Below are 22629 nucleotides of genomic sequence, written 5' to 3' on the forward strand. Positions count from 1 at the left end.
AATTTGGGGTGCAGTCAAATCAATACTTTGTATATACCCAAATTTCTTCAACAATAAAAGAAAGATCAGATCAATGAATTGGGAATACAATCAAAAAACAAACAAACCTGATAAAGCCAACATATTCCCTCCCCCTTTGCAATTAAATACCCAAAAAGAAATTCTGGAAATCAAAGGAGAGATCAATCAAATTAAAAATTAAAAAACCATTGAACTAATAAATAAAACCAAGAGTTAGTTTAACAAAAAAACAATAAAATAGAAAAATCATTACCTAATTTGATTTTTTAAAAAGAAACCAAATTATCAGTACCAGAAATGAAAAAAAGTGAATTCATAACCAATGAAGAAGAAATTAAATCAATTTTTAGGGGCTATTTTGCCCAAGTATATGCCAATAAAACTTACAACCTAAATGAAATGGATATTTGCAAAAACTAAAATTGTCCAAATTAACAGAAGACAAAATGGAATACTTCATCTTTTCATAGAAAAAATTAATTTCTCAAGCTACAGATGAATTCCCAAAGAAAAAACCCAGTAGCAGAAGGATTTACAAGTGAATTTCACCACATGTCTAAAGACCAACTAACTATTCTTTAACAATGCTATAAGCTCTTTTAAAAAATAAAAAAGGGATCCCACAAAATTCCTTCTGTGACATAAATATGGTCGTGATACCTAAACCAGAAAGAGTAAAAATAGAAAAAAACTATTGATCAATTTCCCTAATGAATATTGATGCACAAATTTAAATAAAATATTAGCAAGGTGACTACAGCAATAAATCACAACGATTATACACTATAATTAGATTTATACTAGGAATGCAAGGCTGGCTCAATATTAGTAAAATTATAAACATTACTGACCATATAAATAAGAAAAACAACAAAAATCACATAATTATTTCAACAGATACAGAAAAAGCTTTTGAAAAAATAAAACACACATTCTTTTTAAAAATACTAGAAAGTATAGAAATAGAGCTTTCCTTAAAATGATAAGTATTGTCTATATAAAACCAATAGCAAGGGTTATCTATAATGGGGATAAACTAAAAGTCTTTCCAGAATCAATGCCCATTATCACTATTATTATACAATATTGTATTAGAAATGCTAGCTAAAAGAATAAAAAGAAATTGAAAGAATAAGCAAAGGCAAAGAGGAAACAAAACTATCATTTTTTGTATGTGATACAATGTTTAGAGAACCTTTGAAAGTCAACTAAAAAACTAATCAAAACAATTAACAACTTCAACAAAACTGAAGACAATAAAAATAAACTCAAACAAATTATCAGCAATCCTGTAGATTACCAATAAAATCCAGCAGGAAAAGATAAAAAAGGAAATTACACTTAAAATAACTACAGAACATATAAAGTACTTGGGACTTGACAAGAAACTCAAAGGAATTACATGAATATAATTACAAAACACTTTTCATACAAAAAAAGACAGATCCAAATAAATAGAGAAATATTCACTGCTCATGGACAGGCCAAGCCAATATAATAAAAATAATAATCCTGTCAAAATTAATTTATCTATTCAGTGCCATACCAATCCAACTACCAAAGAGTTTAAGTTATACAGTTAGAAAAAAACAGTAATAAAATTCAAGTGGAGAAACAAAAGGTAAAGAATATCATGGGAATCCATTTTAAAAAAAGGAAAGAAAGGGGTCTAGTAGTATCAGATTTAAAACTATACTATAAAGCTATAATCATCAGAACAATTTGGTGCTGGATAGGAGAAAGAGAAGTTGATCAGTAGAAATTATTAGATACACAATATATGGAAGTAAATAAGCACAGTAATCTAGTATTTAATAAACGTAAATATCCCAGCTATGGACACAAAAAAACCTTTATTTAACAAAAATTGTTGGGAAAACTGCAAGGTAATATGAAAGAAACTAGGTATAAACAAGCATTCACACTATATACCAAGAGAAGCTCAAAATGGGTACATGATTTAGACATAAAAGGTGACATAATAAGCAAATTAGTGGAGCATAGAAGAAATTACCTGTTAAATCTATTCGTAAGGGAAGAGTTCACAAGCCAACAAAAGACAGAGAGGTTCACAGGGGGTAAAATGAATAATTTTGATTAAAATTTTTTTTTAAGTTTTTGCACAAACAAAACCAATGCAGCTAAAAATAGAAGAAAAACATGAAAATGCAAAAAAAAATTCTTTATAGCAAGTTTCTTGACAAAACACACGTTTCTAAGATATATAGGGAAGTAAGTCAAATTTATATGATTAAGAGGCATTTCTCAATCAATAAATGGCAAAGAGATATGAACTGGAATTTTCAGAGGAAGAAATTCAATATTCAATCAAATCAAAATTCAATCAATAACTATATGCAAAAAAATGCTCTAAATCACTACTAACTGGAGACATGCAAAGTAAAACAACTCTGAAGCAGCACATCACACCCATCAGATTGGCAAAGTTGACCAATAAAAGGGGAAATAACAAATGTTGGAAGGGTTATGAGAAAACAAACTTTGATGGACAGCTAGCAGAGATAGAAACTTTGGAAAGCAGGTCTATATCTAATTTTGAAAAGAGAAAAAGGGCCAACATATTCAAAAATATTTATAGCAACTCTTTTTGTAGGAGTAAAGAATTAGAAACTGAAGGAAACCCCATCAATAAGGGGGCGCTGAACAAATTATAGTATATGAATGTGATGAAATAATTTTGTACTGTAAGAAATGAGGAAGATAATTTTCAGAAAAAACCTGGGAAGACTTGTATGAAATGAACTCAAAATAAAGTGAGCAGAACCAAAAGAATAACTTATACAACAACATCATAAAAGATAATCAACTACAAAGGACTTAGGAACTCTAATCAACACAATAACTAACTACAATTCCAAAGAACATATGCATCACCATCTATCTCCAGATAAAGCTGATGGATTCTGAGTGCAGAATGAAGCATATTTTATTTTTTTTCTTTTCTTTTTTGGACATGGCTAAAGCAGAAATTTTTTGCAAGAGTATATAGATTTGTAACAGGTTCTGTTTTTCTTATCTTCTCAATGTGTGGCATAACAGGGAAAGAGACAGAATTTGAAATTGAAAATAAAATTGAATTTTAAAAAAAGAAACTATAATTAGTAAGATTTTATGAGTACTAAACTGTTATTTGAAATTTTAGATAACAACAAGAACAAAGGCTTATGAATCAAAGCCAAAACTGAATAGGATAAGAGATTTTTAAAGGAATAAGGAACTTCAGAGATCGACTAGTCAAAACACATTACTTTACAGATGAAGGAACTAGACCAAAGGCAATAACGTGATTTACTAAGGTCACACAGACAGCTGGTGGCAGAGAAAGGGAAGAATAGAATACAAAAGGAATCCCAATATTCATTCAATGTAATGAATCAAAAAATCCCAATATTCATTCAATATAATGAATCAAATGATCCAATTTTGGGGGGTCAATGAAAGCACTCTACAGTTTCCCAAATTAGATATAGTCTTATCTCTTTCTCCTTTTTAATTCTGGAATCAGTTCATTGCCCATAAGTAATATCTGACCAACATATGTGCAATGATGGAGGAAATCTGCATTTTGAAGAGTTTGTAATTGGCAGTAAAAAGCAACTTTTTAAAAACAATTTTAAAATCACACTGTACCTGAACTTCAGGTGAAGTTCCATCTTGTGCTAGTGCTAGTAGAATACTAACACTGGTCTTGAGGTGTTGTCCTGATCCTATCCCCCCAACATATCGATGCAGACAGCCAAGAGCCAATGAATGGCCAGTTCGGGAAACAACATCTCGAGCAGATTTTAATCTAAAAGAAAATTTACATTAAAGATGATAACTTGGAAAGCTAAAGTCCACGAAGAATTTTTGAGAAATGGTACTAAGTATATCAAAAGAAAGAGATATATTGACCAAAAAGAGAAGTGATGTGCTCTATCAGTTCATACAGAATGCCTTTTTACATTTATTTGCACTAGGTCTTTGTCTTAATATATGGTCAATTGTTGCATTAGTTCTAAGTGGTACTGACAGACAGATATAGCTAGTAACATAATAATCATAGGAATATCCCTATCTTTAATCTGGATAAATATAACAAAAATATAAGCAAAAACAACAATGTAGAATTAAATAAATTTAGGGTTAAAATAGAACTAAAGATTCATGACATCTTCTGAATGAGACTGTTAAAAAATATACCTGCCTGTCACAATAACTATGCATATACCCTACATTCTATGGAATAGATGTTTAAGCTGAAGTAGGAAGTCAATAGTCCATCTCCTATCTCTGTGCAGTTCCATAAACTGTCCATAGGCTTGGAATGCTCTTCCTTCTCATTTCTGCTTCTCAGAATCCTTATTTTACTTTAGGACTCAGTTGAAGATACAAACAAGCCAGTGAGCCCTTACTTTGATACCCTCCATTACCATTGTTAGTGTGGGAAAGTTACTCTTTTTTTTGCTATACTTACTTACATAAATAGTATATTTTCTCCTTCCCTAACCTCAGTAGAATATAAGTTCTGAGAAAGTAAGGATTATTTCATTTTTTTTCTTTATGTGCCTGCCCATGGTATAATGTTTTGAATATGGTATTTGTTGTTGTTATTCAGTTGTTTCAGTCGTGTCCAACTCTTCATGTCTCCATTTGGGGTTTTCTTGGCAAAGATACTGGAGTATTTGGCATTTCCTTCTTCAGCTCATTTTACAGATGAAGAACAGAGGAAAACAGGGTTAAGTATCTTGCCCAGGGTCACACACCTAGTAAGTATCTGAGGCCAGATTTGAACTCAGGAAGACGAGTCTTCCTGACTTAAAGACAACCACTGTTCACTAAGCCACCTAATTGTTCCATAGAATTGTATATCACTCCCATCTTTATGAGAAAGGGTCAAGTGACCAACCAGTAAAGTGACATAAAGAATATGTTCAGCAAAGCAAGTTTCAGAATGGTGATTAGGTATTGTTTCAGTCCTATGTCCCATATCATTTTCATAGTTACATCTACAGCACAATAAAAAAGTGTATGTTCATAATGGTGACAATGAGTCTTGAAGAAAAGATTAAAACAGTTTCACATACTCCAGACAGGGAAATGTAGAGAATAAAAAGATTTCAAAAGGTGTAGAATATTAAAAAGATTTCCATTTTAATAGGTTAAACTGAAGCTCCAGGATGTATAAGATTAATACTCCATATATCTAGAAAATATGCTTAACCATATCAACTCATATAATACCAAATAACTGAGTAGTTAATCTATTTTTGTTTCTGATTTCATTATATTCTTATCGGGGGTAAAATGATACTATGCATTACTATCATCCTGTCATACTTCTGAAAGTAAAGGAAACAGTGAGTTATCAGCAGTTATTTACAGAACTAGACCTTATTGGCTCCCTAAGGACAACATACTTATATAGTGCTTTAATGTTTACTAGAGCTTTTTTCACAACAACCCTGGGAAGTAGGTAGTACAATTATTACTACAGGCATTTAATAAATGAGGAAACAGCCTGAGGTCAAGTGGCTTGTCCAGAATCACACAAATATTGAGTGTTAAAGCCAAAATTGGAAAGAGTCTCAACTCCTCCTCTTATGACATTTTGCTGTATCCAATAATAGTCAATATTTTCAATGTTGCACTTAAAAGTAAAATTTGCAAAGCATTTTACATAATATCTCGTTTTGTTCTCACAATAATTCTGTGAAGTCATTATTACAGGCATGACCCCCATTTCAGATGGAAAAACCGAGGTTTCCAAAGTAAAGTGTTCTTTTCACTATAACACACTTTCTCCTTCCTCTTCTCTAAAACACTAGGATTTTACAGTCACTCAGAAGTACACTGCAGCTAATTCAAATAACTCAACTATTGCTTATTCTTGTGCATTCTTATTAAATCCTGTACATAAGTACTTCTTCAGTTGGCATCTGGGAAATCCCTACTGACAACATCTAATCCATTTAACTATCCCTGCTTAACTACCTGCTGGATATGCTCCTCAGATAGTGTGCCAGGAGAGTGAAGAAGATTAACTTAGGGCAGTGTCCACAGGTAAGAACAGTAAACCTGAGTTTCCTAATTCCTTGTAAATAAGGTCTTTACAATGTGGGCTTACCATTTTTAAGTTATTCCTAGATTATATATACCCACAACCAGTTATAAGCCAAATATAAATTATTTTTGGTATACTTGCTATTTTAAATTATCCATCCCTCTATTCCCTGTAATTATTGCAAATATTTAAATGTTAACTAATTCCACTTTTTAGACAGACTCCATTCTCTCTTATAAAACTGATGAAGAAATTTTCCTGCTCACCCCAAAGTACAGTATCTTTCTATCTCTGAAGTTTAATCAATTAATTGTGGAAAGACAAAAATATTGCCACTTACCTTCAGGTTATAGAGAAATTATGGCCAATTCCTTAAATTTTGATTTTTCAGATTATTTTTGTCTAGGTGAGAAACTTACTTCTCATTAAAAAACTTACTTGTCAAAGCTATATTGAGCCATTCTAGCAATGAAAGTTGCTTCTCCAACCACTTGCGCCATTCTTCCAAGGGCTTCTCCAGCTGCACACCTTAAAATGGGATTTGGATTATCAAGAGCACCCATAACCAATGTCAGAGCAGATTTACGAACTTCCTCAGGTCCTAAAGTGCTTTTGTTTTCAGCTAAGCCCTATGTGAATTAAAAAAAAAAAATTTCCAAAATAAATTTGAAATAGAAAAGAAAACCAAATTGCAACATTCACATATATACAAATTAGGTGAATCTTCATCAACCACATTATTTATGTCCTCCTAAGCATCATTTTGAAGTGCACACAAACAACCAAATGTGAATTTTCAAACAACCAAACCTAGAAGAACCTGAAATTTAGGGTTATTGATCAGAAGATCCCAGTCTCTCTTAATTTTAGTTCACTCCTTTTGCTGATTATTTTCCATTGATTCTGATTAGAGCTTGTTTATACATAGTTGTTTGCTTGTGCCCTTCCACAAGCTCCTCAAGGGCAGGAACTGTAGTTTACCTTTCTTTGCATTTCTAGTATTTATCATGATGCCTGGCACATAGAAGTAGCTTAATAAATGCTTACTCATTGACTAACCTGTACATAAAAGCAAGTTTGGCAAACAAGGAAAAGCGCAGTTAATTTCTTGGATAACTAAATTATTCCATTCATGCTATTAATTTACAAAGAAAGAAATCTAAACAGAAATTCTCTATTAAAATATGGAAAAATTGCAAAGAATAAAGCATAAAGTCATTTAAGCATATATAGTGCATTTTTAAGTAAAGAACAGGAGATGAACCATAACCTTATTGTAATATTATTGTAAACAATTTAACTTATCTTCCTCTCTTGTAATAAGTCATCTTTGTTTCTCAGAAACTAAGTCTCTGGCTTCTCATTATGTGATCTATAAATTCAGTGTCTAAGTAGCAACACTAATTGCAGCACAGATACTAACAACCAGAAAAATAATAATCACTACAGCTTACAACAGTATCACAATTAATTTATCTTCTAAAATTTTTCACTGTTAGTTGAACCCTCTAATAAATGTTTAGTTTTGGTTCATGACATATATTCCAGTGGTTCTATAAACTGTAGAACTTGTTTGTTATTTCTCTGTTACCCATATATCAAATTTGGTAGATGTCTGCAAAAGAACTGCAGACAGAGCCATTTCAATACTTACACTAGTTGCCATTTTGTTTAAATGTGGCTGATGAAACCACAAATCAAATTTAAGATGTTACCATTTAGCATTATATCAAACCTCATCAAAATTAAGCAGTCTCCTTTAAAAGTAACAAATGCAATATGTAAACTTTCCAGGCTAAAACCAAAAGTAAATGTAAAATCACAAATAGGGACATCAAGAATAACTTATTCTAAGTTGTCATAATAACAAAAATAGACAAAACAACTACTTAGATGCCCCTAAAATGGGACAAACTTGCAATTTAGCAGTAATATCTAGAGGGCAGTGACAGATTGCATAGAGTACTGAACTCTGAGTTAGAAAGACCTGGGTTCAAAATATGCATTAGTCACCTACTATTGTGTGATCCTCTGTTCTGCCATTTTTCAGTCGTGTATGACTCTTTATAACCCCATTTGAGGTTTTCTAGGCAAAGGTACCAGACCGCCCATTTCCTTCTCCAGCTCATTTTACAGATGAGGAAACTGAAGCAAACAGGGTTAAACGACTTGCCCAGAGTCACTCAGGGAGAATCCAAGACCAGATTTGAATTCAAGAAGAATTTTTCTGACTCCAAGTCCAGTGTTCTAGTCACTATGTTACCTAGCTACCAGTATAATCCTAGAGAAGTCAAGGCTCTCTGAGTAACTTCCCTCATGTGTAAAATGAAAGTGTTGAACTCGATCTCTAAGGTCCCTTGGAAAAAGATTTATGAACCTATAAATTAGGCAAACTATATCCCATTTTCTTTTTTTGTTTCCTTATAGAATAGCAGAAACCGCTCTTTGATATTCTATTTTCTTATAAGTAAATTACAATATATATCATACAATATGAAATAAAGAATATTCAAGTGCTATCAATCTGCTTTAATGTAGCTTATTTAGATGTACAATTTATTACATGTCATGATTAAGTCACTTAAAAGTATGGCCTTATCACTCAGATTAATAATTATAAACTAGTACTTATACTTTTGGTGGCAATATTACCTTTAATGCACTGAGAACAGCAGTGAAAATATTAAGTTGTACGGCCTGCTGACGAACACCTTTAGCCTGTTTGACACATTCAGCAAAATGATCCAGCATCTGTAATCTGTAATATCAGAATGAGGAACTTTAAAAATTAATTTTATCCAAAAACAATGCCAATGTAATAAGCTTAAGTCTGAACTAACTTTAAGCAAATCACATCCCAGAATGACTTTCCTCATTCCTTTCTCATTGTCATCAGATGTGGTTCTGAACCAGCCTTGCCTGATATCCATGTTTCTATTAATTTAAGTAATCCAGCAGTCAAAATACTAAACTTCAATTGCTAATGAGTTCTACAAAAGAACAACCACCTTAAAAATACTCACAATGTTTTAAAGATATTTCACCTCAGATACAAAAAATACATTATTCCTATATAGTGTATTCTCACTTTCCTCAGAGTTTGATGTACTTTTGGCTCAGGACAAGAGGTGCAACTTTGGTTGCTGACTGAACCCTGAGAAGGTTTATGTATCCCTCAAGCTGAAGAAATAATGATAATGGTTTAAGAACAGGGAAAATTCTTTTAGGTTATTTTGTCTGAAGAGCAATGACACAGTTTCAAGTACTCCTAAAAGGAAGGCAGTTGACATCCAATATTTTACCACCTACTAATTCAAACACTAACTCTAGGCAAAAACAACCCTGGAAAATCAGGCACAGTTCTACATTTGTCATGATCTATGGAATCTCTACTCCTAGTCAATAACCCCCAGAGATCAAGATGGTTCAGGGACAACCACAGAGATTCTGAGTAAGCCTTGGGTCTCAGATCAAATAAGTCTTTTTATTGGTACAAGCTAGTCTCCAGAGAGGCCTCCACCCAAGGTCTTTGAGTAGTAAACTTTTTCAGTTTTACTCAAATCTGAACATATACAAGTTGGTTTCTATATGTGACAAGCAGGGCATTATTCAATCCCAAATTTCTGCTTCTATATGGGGTTATCTAAAGTCTTAGGATTTTGTCCTTCTCATTAAAAAAAAGCATATATGTGCATTATGATTTTTAATAGATTCAAGAGGCTTGTCCCAACTTTTTGTCAGTAACTAGCTGTGTGATTCTGAATATGTTATATAATCTTTTGGACCCGAACATTCCTTTGCCATAAAATAAGTTTTTTCTAAAAAAAAGGGCTGATGTTCTTCTAAGTAAAGGGTTTTGAACACCAAACACTGAATAGTTTTTGTCTATTTTTGATCATGCTAGATCAGATATTCCTAACCTTTTTTATGTGCAGATTGTTTCAGTAGTTTGTTGAAGTTCATGGACCCCGTTTCAGAAGGATTTAAATGCATAAAATAAAATACATAAGATTAAAAAGAAAACCAAATATATTGAAATATAGTTATTAAAATATTTTATTATTTTCTGGAGAAGTAAAATCAAAGGTTCTTATTTTGACTGTATTCTTCCTTGTATTAACAGCTATAAAATCAAATAACTAATCAATAATTATGTACTATATATATTATAAGCAAAAAATATTACTAATCCATTTCTGGTAGAATTTTAGTTTTGAATAGTGGTGACACTTTTATCTGCATTGATTCATATACACTCCATTCTCATTGTGACCAATAATACAAATATGCAAAATAACTGATTAAGTTTATTATATGGTGTTAATGGATAAGCAAAGCTAACTGTCCTATGCTAAGATGGAACCCATAATTTTACTTTCCTGTCATTATTATCATATTCTAACCAAATAAGTCATAGCCATAAAGCAAGAAAATAATTCAAGTGATTAACAGAATCATAAAGAAGTTTAAAAATTCTAGTAATCCAACCTGATTAAAACAGTGCCTAAATATGAGTTAGTACCACTTACATCAACTTAAAACTACAAATGCTGTCAACTTTACGTGAAAGTATATAACATACAACACAAGGGAAGAAGAAAATTTTAAATATCAAAAAATTGCACTGACCTTAACATCAATTAAACTTTCTCTAGGAGTGCTTCTTTATTCATTAACCTTTTCAGTGAGAACATAACTCAGCAAACTCTTTCAGAGTAATCACCTGAATTAAGACTAGTCTCAAAGTGGTAGACAAAAACCTTCTAATAGAATCTTTCTTTTTTTCTAAATTCAATTTTCTTTTCTTTCATTTTCAGTCTAATAGATTCTCTATACAACTACTGTAATTGAATCTGTTTTCATAAGAACAAGCTTTTAACTTGGTTTCAAATAATGTGAAATTTGTGTTTAGTTTGCTAAAATCAAATCTTTAGAATAATCTGAATTTAAGACTAGCAATTACTTGGAATAATTACAAAAGTTGATCTTATTCTCATTTATACTAACCGGTGTTTATAAGAAACATGAGGAAACACTACACCAAAGAGAGCAACAGAAGCATCAATGACTGAGACTCCAAGGGGAAGAGGACCAGGAACAGCTTCACCAGCAGGTATTCGTAAATAAATGGAGGATGGGTCATGCTCTAAAGCACCACTCCCAGATGCACTATTTGGCTGGAGCTGCAAAATAACCACATAAAAGCTTTAAAAAACTTATTTTTTGAAACATACTTTGTAAAATCTTATGGCAAAGATGGGGAGTTAGTAAAAGGTATTAAAACATGGGTGAGACTTTTTAAAAGATTATGATTTATCTTTGTGTCATGATTGTAAAACTGTTTTTTAAAAAATCCTAACATCATCAAAATGTTGTCTAAAGCAATGTGAAGCAGATTTTTAGCAACTTTTAAACTACTACCATAGAGTAAATTACAAGACTAAAAACTGAAAATTTATCCATTTACTCAAATCTTAATCTTTGATGTATCTCAAAAACAAGGCCCTCGAAACTCTCTTTCCTACACCTTCTTCCCATCCCTACCCCTGGCACAGGGCCAGGAATGATTTTCCTGCAGCTGCCAAAGTCTAAATTTAATGTAAACCAAATAATTGGAACAACCTCTTTAAATTCTAGGGCTACAGAGGCTTATCTGTAATACAATAGCTCAACCATCAATTACTAGGATGTTTTCTTTATGTGTTAAGAGCACCTAAGTCTTGCTTGATCTTGATTTTGTTTTCTTTTTAAGTAACCATGTAAAATCAACGTGAGACCACTATTGAATGACTTTTTTTAAAAGGATGACTTTTTTTCTTTTATGATGTGCTACCTGATCTTCAATTGATTTATGATCAGTTTCTTGAAGCCAGGAACCAAGAAGAACACTGTCATCATAATGACAGAGGGATCTGAGAAGGGAGGTAGTTGTATTGGCAGAGTTATCTGTCAAAGTAAATTCTGCCACCAGCTCCCTAAGAAGTGCATTAAAAGATCCTAAAAAACAGAAATACAAATTAGAAAGCAAAAAATACCTTTAATACTGCACAAAAGTAAACTTAGAAGTATTCTAGCAATACAGTGATTCTAGAGTAATACTACTTTGGACAATTGGCATGAAATAAATTCTTCCTTCTTTACATTGATAAAAGCAACTATTATTTAATTTTAAAAATAATTCTTACTGGAATGAGAAACTACTACTTTTTTATTATCTACAATAATGATACGTTTCTCTAGTTGATTATTTTGCTATATTTTTTGATCAGAACTCTTTTAAACAACCAAAAAACAAAGTACCCCAAAATAATTCTAACCAAATTTCAAGTGATATATTTAATTTACAAAGCACTAAACAAGAAAATGCACAGATTCTTGCCCTTCTACTGAAGATTCATCAGCAGTTTATATAGTTTTTAATAGTCTTTTATTTCTGCCAAACACATTATTTCTTTCCATAAATTCTGAAATAACCACACTGTGAATGTTTGAAATGCAGAATTACTTACATAAAAGCAAGAATTGTTATTAGACTTTCACAATATTTTAAATTCTAATTACCTTCATAAGTTTTGGGGGGTAACAATGCCAAAATATCATAAAGCCTTAAGCGGACCATTGCAGCACTAGCCTTCAGATGAGCCCCATGAGCCTTAATTACAGATGGAATGCTAAAATGACAAAAGGGGGTATTATAATGGTTTAATTCAGCAAAATATTTTATGAACAGATACCTGAAATACACAAATTACTAAAACTGAAGGGATAACTGTATATTCTTATTTCTTTCTTTTTTTCTGAATTACTCATATCAATCAATCAACAAAAGAAACATTTTTAAAGAATTTTCTAGGGGCCAATTGCTGTGCTAAATGCTGAATATAGAAAGAAAAACTGCCAAAAGTTCCTGTCCCTAAAGGAGTTTATATCTTAATGGGGTGACAACTTATAGGCAGATAGACAAAGACATATACAAGATACATACAAAGTAGATAAGACAACTTTAGAGGGGAAGGCATGAGCAGCTTGGGAAAACCAGGGAAAAAACAACTTCTACAGAAAATCTTGAAGAAAGGCAAAGCATTCTATGTACAAGGGCCAATGAAAAGGTACGGAGATGGAGTTATGAAGATAAGATGAATCACTATTTTTAAAGCGCTTTCCAAGTCTTAAAGTGCTTTATAAATGCTGGCTGTTGCTATTATTATCATTATTATTGGTGAAGAACATCAAGTTAGTTTGATTGGACATGTGGAAAGGTGTATTGTGTAAGAATACTAGAAAGAAGAGACAAAGTTGTGAAGAAACTTAAATAGCAAATGGAGTAGTTTGTATTCTATCCTAGAGTTAATAGGGATGTACTTTCATTAGACTTCTATCTTGCATGAAGGATAAAATGGAGTGGAGAAAGACTTGAGGCAAGGAGACCAATTAGTAGGATAATAGAATAGTACATATGTGGTTGTTTGTCCTTTGTTTTCAAAGAGGACCAATGGCATCATGGGGTGGTCTTGACATGTGCATAAATTGGATTTAAGAGAAGAGACTTGCATAGTCATCAGTCTTATTCTCTCTTCTAATGTCATTTAAGTCTAGTGGAAGGACAAAAGTCAAGATAACTGGCAATGTTCTGGGATACAGTGGATGACCTTCATGTCTTTAGTGTCTGACCAAATGTCGGACTCTAAATGCTCCACAGTGCCTGCTTCAGCTGCCTTCATGGCCAACGGAACAAATTGTTCTTATCCACCTATTCTGCCACAGGAAGTCTTCACATGCTTGGGGTATACACTTACTAAAGGGTTTGTGGCCTATCTGTTACCCTCAACCTAGTTTAGCTCATCTGCTAAGATGGTGTACTGGGGTGTGACTGCTGTGCACACTAGAGCTTCTCGGAGCCACAGGTACAAGTTAAGTGCCAGGCAGACATCAAAGGTGGATGAGTATCCCTGAAAAGGGTTAGGCAAGCTCTCATACCAAAGATGCTAGCTAAAGGTGCTAGGCCTCCTTGAACATCCCATACACTCAGCTAGGTGGCACAGTAGATAGAATACTGGGCCCAGAATTAGGAAGACTCATCTTCCTGAGTTCAAATCTGGCTTCAGATATACACTAGTTATGTGACTCTGAACAAGTCATTTAACCCTGTCTTCCTCAGTTTCCTCATCTGTAAAATGAGCTGGAGAAGGAAATGGTAAACTACTCCAACGTCTTTATCAAGAGAACCCCAAATGGAGTAATAAAGAATTGGACATGACTAATGACTGCACAACATCAGAACATTCAGTACAAGTAAGAGATGATGAAGGTATAGATTAGGATGATAGCTATGGACACACATTAGCTGAGAGATAAAAGTGTCAAGATCTGTCAAATGATTAGTCATTTGGGGTGATTTAGAGTAAGAAAGTGAAGATAACACTGAGACCAGAAACCTAGATGACTTAAAGGATGTTGTTATTGTTATGTGGTTACAGAAAAGTTCAGGAGAAGAATAAGCTTAGAGGAAAGGATAGTGAATTAATTTGGCTGTATTTAATTTGAGATGTCTACAGAATGTCCAGGTCAAAATTCCTAGAAGGCAGCTCATGATATTGTACTAGAACTCAAGAAAGAGAAAAGGGCTGAATATCAGATCTTGCAATCACTGGCACAGACTATAATTGAACCCATGGATGCTGTTGAAGATCATCAAGTAAGAAAGTATAAAGAAAGAGAAGGGGGATCAAGACAGGGTTTACCCACATTTAGTGAGCATGAAGCAGATTAAGATCCAGTAACAGATTCTGAGAAGGAGCAGTCAAGAAGGAGAACAAAGAGAAAGTAACAGACAAACAAAAATATTTAGGAGGAGATGGTCAATAGCATCAAATACTGCTTCTAAGAGGATAAGAAAAGCGATTTTTAAGTAAAGGACTTGTCAATTAAGAGGTGACAGTTGACTCTGTAGAGAGAGCCATTTCAGTTGAATAATGAGCATAGAAATCACAAGGTAAAAGATTTAAAAGAGAATGAGAAGAAAAGAAGTGGGTACTACTACTAGGTGTGGGTAGACTTTTTCAAGGAGTTTATCTCAGAAGGGAAGAGAAGATAGGGTGGCACTAAGGAGGATAGTATTATCTTTAATTTCATTTTCATTCCAGCAAACATTTATTAAGCAGCTACTATATTACATGTAAGGCATTGTGCTAGGTACTGGGGAGAGAAAAATAAAAGATTGTCCCTATTCTCAAGACATTCACATTAACTGTTTTCCAAAAAAATTAAGAACATTTAAATTTATTTCTATTCTCTTCTTTACACTAAAAGGTCAGTTTAAGCCAATAAATCAGGTTTTGTATGTTTTTTCATGATTGAATATATTTTATGAAGTCAGTACCAAACCAAAATGAGAGGCTGAATCATATAGAAAGCATATTATTCATCAAACAATTCACTTACTGTGACATCATCGTCATGGCACATTCAATAGGTGTCATCAATTTTCTAATCACATCCTCAGTTAGGAGCTCAGGACAATGAGCAACAAAACTCCGCATTGCTAAATTAAATTAAAAAAAACACAATGCAACCTGGGAAGTAAATAAACTGACAAATAAGTAAACTATGGATATATATAGGGCCTTTTTATTAAAAAATCTTGAAAGAATAAAGTACAAATTCTCAAAAGGAAAATTTTTTAAAGATACTTTGTTGACATGGGAAGGGATGTCTTGATATATAAGCATAAGCCATTATCTTAACAATGTCTTGTTTTATTGTTACCCTAAGAACAAGGTGTCCACTCCTGGTTTTTTGGGGTTTTTTGGATTCTGTTGAAGTACAATAGATTCTATTCCAGATCTTCATTCTAACCCTTGAAGTGTGCATCTTCTAAACAAAAAACTGATGGGTTTTACTTTTTCATCCTCTCTGCCATCTCCTCCACTTATAAATAAGTTTATCCCATCCACATTCACTGTTATTGTTTGTTTTCCCTTTGTTAACTTCTGTTAACTTATTTCTACTCTGCCTCTTCATTTCTTTAGGAGAGAGGAATGAAATCCAGGTGTTTGTAATTTAAATTTCTCATCACTCCCCTTCTAATCCTATCCCACACCCAAATCTCTTCATCTTAACTTTTTTCTTTTTTTCATAAATATATAACTTGTTTGTCTTGTTTAAAGTTTTCTCCTCCCTGCTTCTTCCTTCTCTCTAAAACTCCACTCCTGCTTCTCCCTGTCCAAAACTAATCTTTCACTTGCTTTGCTATATTTCTACCTAAGTAGAAATTTATTTCTTTATTTGATTAATTTCTTTTTATTTTATTTATTTCTTTATTTGATTAATTTCTTTTTTTTTAATCTTCCTTTGCCTGGCCCAAATAAGAATAAAATTCATGAACTTTCTTCACCTCTATATTTTAATAATCTTCTGTTTCTCCCAAGAAAAATTAAGTTCTGCCATTTCTCTCAAATCTTTTTTTCTCTTCCATCCCTGTGTGTCTGTCTCTCTTTCTCATCTAAGCCCTTCGATGTTTGCTTTTCTTGGACCACCCCCATCTCCCACCCCATGATACATAGAGAAAGTAGAAAGGGGCAATAATCTTTTCTCTGCCTTTTAGGATATAAAGATTTGCCCTTTTTGAGTCCTTCAAACTTCTTTGCCTTGCTTAAGTTTCTTTTATTCGTGGTATTTGCCTTTCAGTTTCTGCATGTAGCAACTTTACCATGTAATTGTTACACTATTTATAAATGTTTTCCTTTCCATAGGTTGGTAATATTTTCAGTCCCTCATCATACTCAATGTGGATAAATCTGCATAAATCTGATTGAGATTCCTTCAGATTTAACCTGTTTCTTCTTGGCCACTTGCAATATTTTCTCCCTTTGACCTGGAAGCTCTGGATCTTAGTAATCATACTTCTGAGTGTATTTTGGCTAAGGTTTCACTCAGGTAATGACTTGTGGGTTCTATCAAACCATATCTCTCCTTTTGATTTGAATACTTCAGAGTAATTTTCTTTTATAATTACTTTAAATATGGTATTTAGGTTTTCTGTTTTGTCATGTTCTTTCTGGGAGTACAATTGTGTTTCTTCCCACTCACATACAGAGATAAAAGCTAGTGCTACTAAGGACATGAATTCTAATCTAATGCTCATGAGCATGGTGAAAATATCAAGATATTTTCAAAACTATTCTTCTATTCACTCAATGAACTTCTACTAATATGATAACATTTGAAAGTCAAATTGATTTCAGTACTTACCACATAAAGCTCCAGCTCGGCCTTCCAACGTTACCTGCCAAGTAAAAGAATCTCCTCGTGCCTTTTCAGCTTCTAGCTCCTTTAAGGAACGAGGGAAGACATTTCGCCATAATAGCAGCATTTTGGGAAGATGGTAACGAACAACAGAAGGACCTAATCAAAAAAATGAGAAAAATATTCTACATGTTTAATTATATAAAATACAAAAATGATGGCTACTAATACCATAAATAAAAAGGTCAAGGCAAGGAAATCTAGGCATATGTTACAAATTCCTAAATGTCCACAGAATTCCCTCCTTGAAACAGAATGCCGCAGTTCTAATAATTTTAACAAAATACTTTTCATTATTCAATCACCTTCAATGTACCCAAATATTATTGTTAACAATAAATTTCTTAGTCAAAAAAAGGTAATGAGACATTAAAAGCACTTTCAAATGGCATAACACTTTTGGCTTATTTAAAATATTGTTATGTTCATTTTTCTTCATTATACCAATTACGATTTTGTAAAGTAGCTACTCTGCATAAGAAATATTCATGTCAGCCTCCATTCCTAAAGCTTAATGGGGACTTTTAATTCTATATGCAAAACTGTTTATTCCAGCTTTACAAAAAAAAAACCAATCACTGTAAGAAGGAGTTACATACATTAAATAAAATGTGTTTTTTAACATATTGGGGAAGAAAGTAATAAAATTTTATGGTTTTGTTTTTAATAAAATAAAATTTAGTTATAATAAACCACGAGTCTCTGCACCCAAATATAACAGTGAAAATAAATGTAAAGACAATGATCAGGTTAGATCATAAATAACATTAAATAATATTTTATAAAGGCACATTTAGTTACATAAATACTTGTGACATTTTTATTGTTATTTTCTAAAAATATATATTCTTTCATTTCTATAACAAGTTTAGCTTCATATGGGACTTAAATTTAGGGGTTTAGCAATCTAGACTTTTAGAAAAGTAACTACCTTTGGATAAAAAAGACTATCTTCTAAGTGACAGGCAAAATTCATCATATTATTAATTTGATTTTTAAAAAGTTACATTGAGTCATAAACTTAATATTTTTGCTTCTTAAAATCTTCCTCAAACCATTAAGTAGGAATAATCTTGAAGACTACAAAAGTGTCTGAGCCCAAATTTCTAATTTCATCTCTCTTTGTTGTCAATAACATTTTTAAAAGCCATATTTAACAACATTCAAAGAAAATATAAATATTATGTACATTTTAAATCCTTTATATTGCCTTCAAGACCAGCTAAAGATGGAAATACAATATGTACATGCAGCTTAATGTAATGCCAATATAACATTTCTATTTGTTAGTGTCATTCAAAGCTTAGAACGTGAAATATAAAAATTATTATAAACTGAAATTTTTTTGTCATTTATTGACACAAGAGCAGAAGTTAAAATCCAACTCAAATATAATTAATTATACCTAAAGTCATAAGGGCTCCAAGTAGAAGCCATCCAGCTTGAGTGCGCTGCAAGGACAGCCTACTGTTTTGAGCAGCAGTTCGTAAGAGATCTTCAGCAATGCTTACTACCATCTGCAAAGAAAATGTTAAGTTTCAACTTTAAATAAATCTAAGGAAGAAAGGGAAAAACAAGTATTTATTAAGTACATACTATGTGCCAAATGCTCTTAAGTATTTTACAAATATTATCTCATCCAATCCTCAAAACAACCCAGAAAGGTAAATGTTATTATCATCCCCATTTTCTAGTTGAGGAAAGTGATATAGACAGAAGTTACTTGCCCAGGGTCACACAACTAGTAAGTGTCTACAGCTAGATTTGAATTCACATCCTTCTGACTCTAGGCCCAGCACTCCAGTCACTAAGGAATCGATTTTATTTTTCCCTTTTTTTTTGCGTTCCCAGCAATTTAGTATAGTGCCTGGCATATTCTAAGTGCTTGAAAAATGCTTTCTGACTTTACTGCTTGATCCAAATGTAATCTTTGTTAACATGTTCTCAAATAAGCATCCACAACCACAAACTCAAAAGCCAGCGGACACTGATGTATTCTAGTTCTAGTTCTACTGTTCACTGTATGATCTTGGGCAAATCACTTAAATTTAATTATATACTGAGCATTTACATGTTCTTGGTACTTCATTAGGGATTACAGAGAAAATAAAGAACAATGAGATAATCATCCTCAAAGAATGTAAAATCTTTTAGAGGGGATAGGACATACAGAAATGAGAGAATATGAATCAGAATAAGTTAAAGGCTCAAATGAGTGGCAGAAATGCATTCAGAGAAAGGAGAGATCAACGAAGGTAGAAGTAATAAAGGAAGATTTCATGGAAGAGGTGGCTGGGAAATAGAAATTATGAGATGGACAAAGACCAATTTTTCCATTAAAAAAGGAAAATATTTGAGCCTCCATTTTTCCCACGAGAAAGTTGTAAAGACAAATTGAGCTAGTAAGAAGAAAATCATAATATTAAATAAAATATTTGTCTTTACCCTCATCAACTATGGACAAAAGGTTTTCTTGTTAATAATTATGGAACAAATCAATAAAATACTAAATGCAGAATTATGGTTCCTACATATTGCTGGTTCACAGACTTTTGGGTTTTCTTACATTTTAGAATATAAATAAATGAAAAGATTTATCCCTGAAAACAGAAATATGGCTCTAATAGTTACTATTAGAAGAGAGCCCTATAGTCCAAATAAATTTACATAATGATTACAAAAACTTTTAAAATATCTAAAGCAGGGTTTAATGTAAAACTTCTACTCTTATTTATCAATTCTGATTTCTAACAGACTATATTGTTATGAATCTTCTACAGTCTCTGAAGTCCCTTCTAACTCTGAGATTCTAGGATTTTAAAGATCTACTCCTATGCCTTATTATGGTGTGGAGGTGACTGTGGAATTCTTGAAAGCTATACTATGAGAATATAAGCTTTGTTTGTCCTAACAAGGTGGCAAGCTTTCAAGTATGATCTTGGGGATAAGATCTCTATCTGCTGTAAAAGAATCAGCCTTGTTTAAAGTTTAGAAAGGTTCAACACCAGCTTGGCTTGAAGGATAATGATGATTTCCTTGATCACAGGCACTCACAAACCCTAAGTTATAGAGGTGTTATAGTCAGTAATGGTAGACTGAATAGCCACAATGAAATAAAGGAACCATTAAATATTGAAAATTCTTATAAATACAAGTATAGTTTTTCGTATTTTTAATTTTTAGTAGTTAACTGTCATCACTTTTCTAATATTTTAGTGTAATCTAATATCATGAATGGTAGATGCTTAAACAAATATTTATGGTAAATGACTAGCTATAATCTATATTTTACCTTTCCTTTGGCATGAGGGATACCCAATGGGCACTGATGTACTCCACCTAACAAAGCAGCCATTGCAAAACTGTAACCACTAACAGCTTCAGGTGAGGTCTTCAAATTGTTGAGCCTTTCTGCACATCTGTCTAGAAATGGAGTCAACTGGAAAGGCAATGCCACAGCTACACAACGCAAACACCATGCTGCAGCAAGTCGGGCAGCCATACTAGGATGCAGAAGCACTGATGTTACAGTTTCCAAAAGACCTGAAGAAGAAAAAACACAAAAATGTACTCTTTTAAAAAGCAGAAAAAACCAATTCCACCAAACAAAAAGAATATAACACAACAAAAGTCAAAATAATTGGTTTTTCCACAGATAATTTTATAACCTAGTCAAATAATGTTTTATCAGCTGTTTACTAACAATAATATACTTTAAGGGAAACTTTTGAAACATAGAGTACTAGTTATAGTTAAGTCTATTAAAATGTTGCTTGATTTAGAACTAAATATAAGTATTCAACATTTTTCAGTTATTTGTCCTGAAAAAAGTATCGCAAACATTGGAAACACCAGAATCAAAAATATTGATAACATTTTTAATTCATTTCCCAATCCTTTAAATATAATTTTGACCTCAGTCTAAATCTTCCCTGTTATTGTTCAAGTATGGAAAAACTCCTTTCACCACGTCTAGCCTCAGCTTTTTCTTCTTCTTCTATATAATACAAGAGGTGGATCTGATAGTCCCTTAGGTCCTCTTCAGATCTCTTCAGATCTACATATATGAAGATCCAACTATGATTCTTTTCGTTCACTATCTCCTTTCCATGCAGTTGAATTGTCAACTCATCAGTACATCTTATCTAGGTAGATAAACTCTGAATGAAATTAACAGAATAGAAACTTATGTCATCAGATACTTGGCTTCTCTTTTCTTATGGCCTCTGCTTTGGCCCATTTAAAAGAAAGAAAGGAAGAAGTACCTTGCCTTTTTGGGCAAGGTAAGGAATGCTCTCTGAAATAACTGAAGGTCAGAAGAGAATAAAACATCAAAATAATAATAGCATGGTGAATAACTAAAAATGGATAATAAATTGATTTATAACTGAATAAGAGGAAATAAGTAGGCCAGACTGAATTTGGAAAATTGTACAGTGGTTTTAAGTGATCCCAAGATTCTCCCTGAAACAAAGGTTTACTTTTTAAAATACATAGTGATGCTGTAGGGCTTAGCTTCATGGTATACAACTGACTCTGAAGAATTATAACTATAGCTCACACAAAGAACAATGGAGAGGCTCATATTAGGATGTAACATATTACCAATGCAAAATTTTATAGGAGGAGCAGCATAAATGATATTATCAGGAAGATACATGACTGGAAAAGGAGAAGGGCTGCTAATACTCATGAACAGACAGTGCACTCCAATGGTATCCATTCAATGTTACCAAATCAAGAAAGAGGTTACCAATATTTTCAGTGGATTTATGTAAAGGAATTAGGAAAGTATATGGACAAGAGTTACACAGGAATGAAGAAAGGAGGGGCAACAACAGAAAGCATAGACACTGATGTGTTAATAGACCCATCAAAGCTATCACAAACATAGGAACAAAAAAAAATTTAGTGTAGAAATTCAAAGGAGATGGACTGAATAGTTCTACAACCTAGAAATCAAGAGGCCCAGGTACCATGGTACACAGGCTGATCTCCTTACTTTGTGCATTTTCTCAGGTCGTCTCCAATGCATGGAATGTCTCCTGGTTTTCCTGGTTTCCTTCAAGCCTAATCTAAAAATACATCTTTCTGCAAGAAGCCTTTGTCAGTGCCCCTAAATGCTAGTTCCTTCCCTATAATATCCAATTTATCCTGTATATATGTATCTGTATATGTATACATGTAGACACATATCTATATGCATGCATATATGTAAACAAAAATTTGTTTATTTTATA

At 32.6% G+C, this 22629-nt stretch overlaps 1 protein-coding gene across 2 annotated transcripts in view; it reads right to left on the reverse strand.

The window, feature by feature from the left end:
- Positions 1 to 22629, reverse strand: part of HEATR5B (HEAT repeat containing 5B) — a 146150-nt gene that overhangs the window by 87682 nt on the left and 35839 nt on the right. For both annotated transcript variants that reach the window (XM_072634159.1, XM_072634158.1), the window contains exons 11-20: positions 20682 to 20932; positions 18795 to 18906; positions 17336 to 17488; positions 15527 to 15626; positions 12647 to 12756; positions 11919 to 12082; positions 11093 to 11268; positions 8738 to 8843; positions 6524 to 6714; positions 3673 to 3832 (exon numbers count right to left, since the gene is read on the reverse strand). In XM_072634159.1, coding sequence (XP_072490260.1) covers positions 3673 to 3832; positions 6524 to 6714; positions 8738 to 8843; positions 11093 to 11268; positions 11919 to 12082; positions 12647 to 12756; positions 15527 to 15626; positions 17336 to 17488; positions 18795 to 18906; positions 20682 to 20932 — 1523 coding nt within the window. The remainder of the gene's footprint in view (positions 1 to 3672; positions 3833 to 6523; positions 6715 to 8737; positions 8844 to 11092; positions 11269 to 11918; positions 12083 to 12646; positions 12757 to 15526; positions 15627 to 17335; positions 17489 to 18794; positions 18907 to 20681; positions 20933 to 22629) is intronic.

The sequence above is a fragment of the Notamacropus eugenii genome, chromosome 1 (genome assembly GCF_028372415.1).
Source record: "Notamacropus eugenii isolate mMacEug1 chromosome 1, mMacEug1.pri_v2, whole genome shotgun sequence".
Taxonomy (NCBI): domain Eukaryota; kingdom Metazoa; phylum Chordata; class Mammalia; order Diprotodontia; family Macropodidae; genus Notamacropus; species Notamacropus eugenii.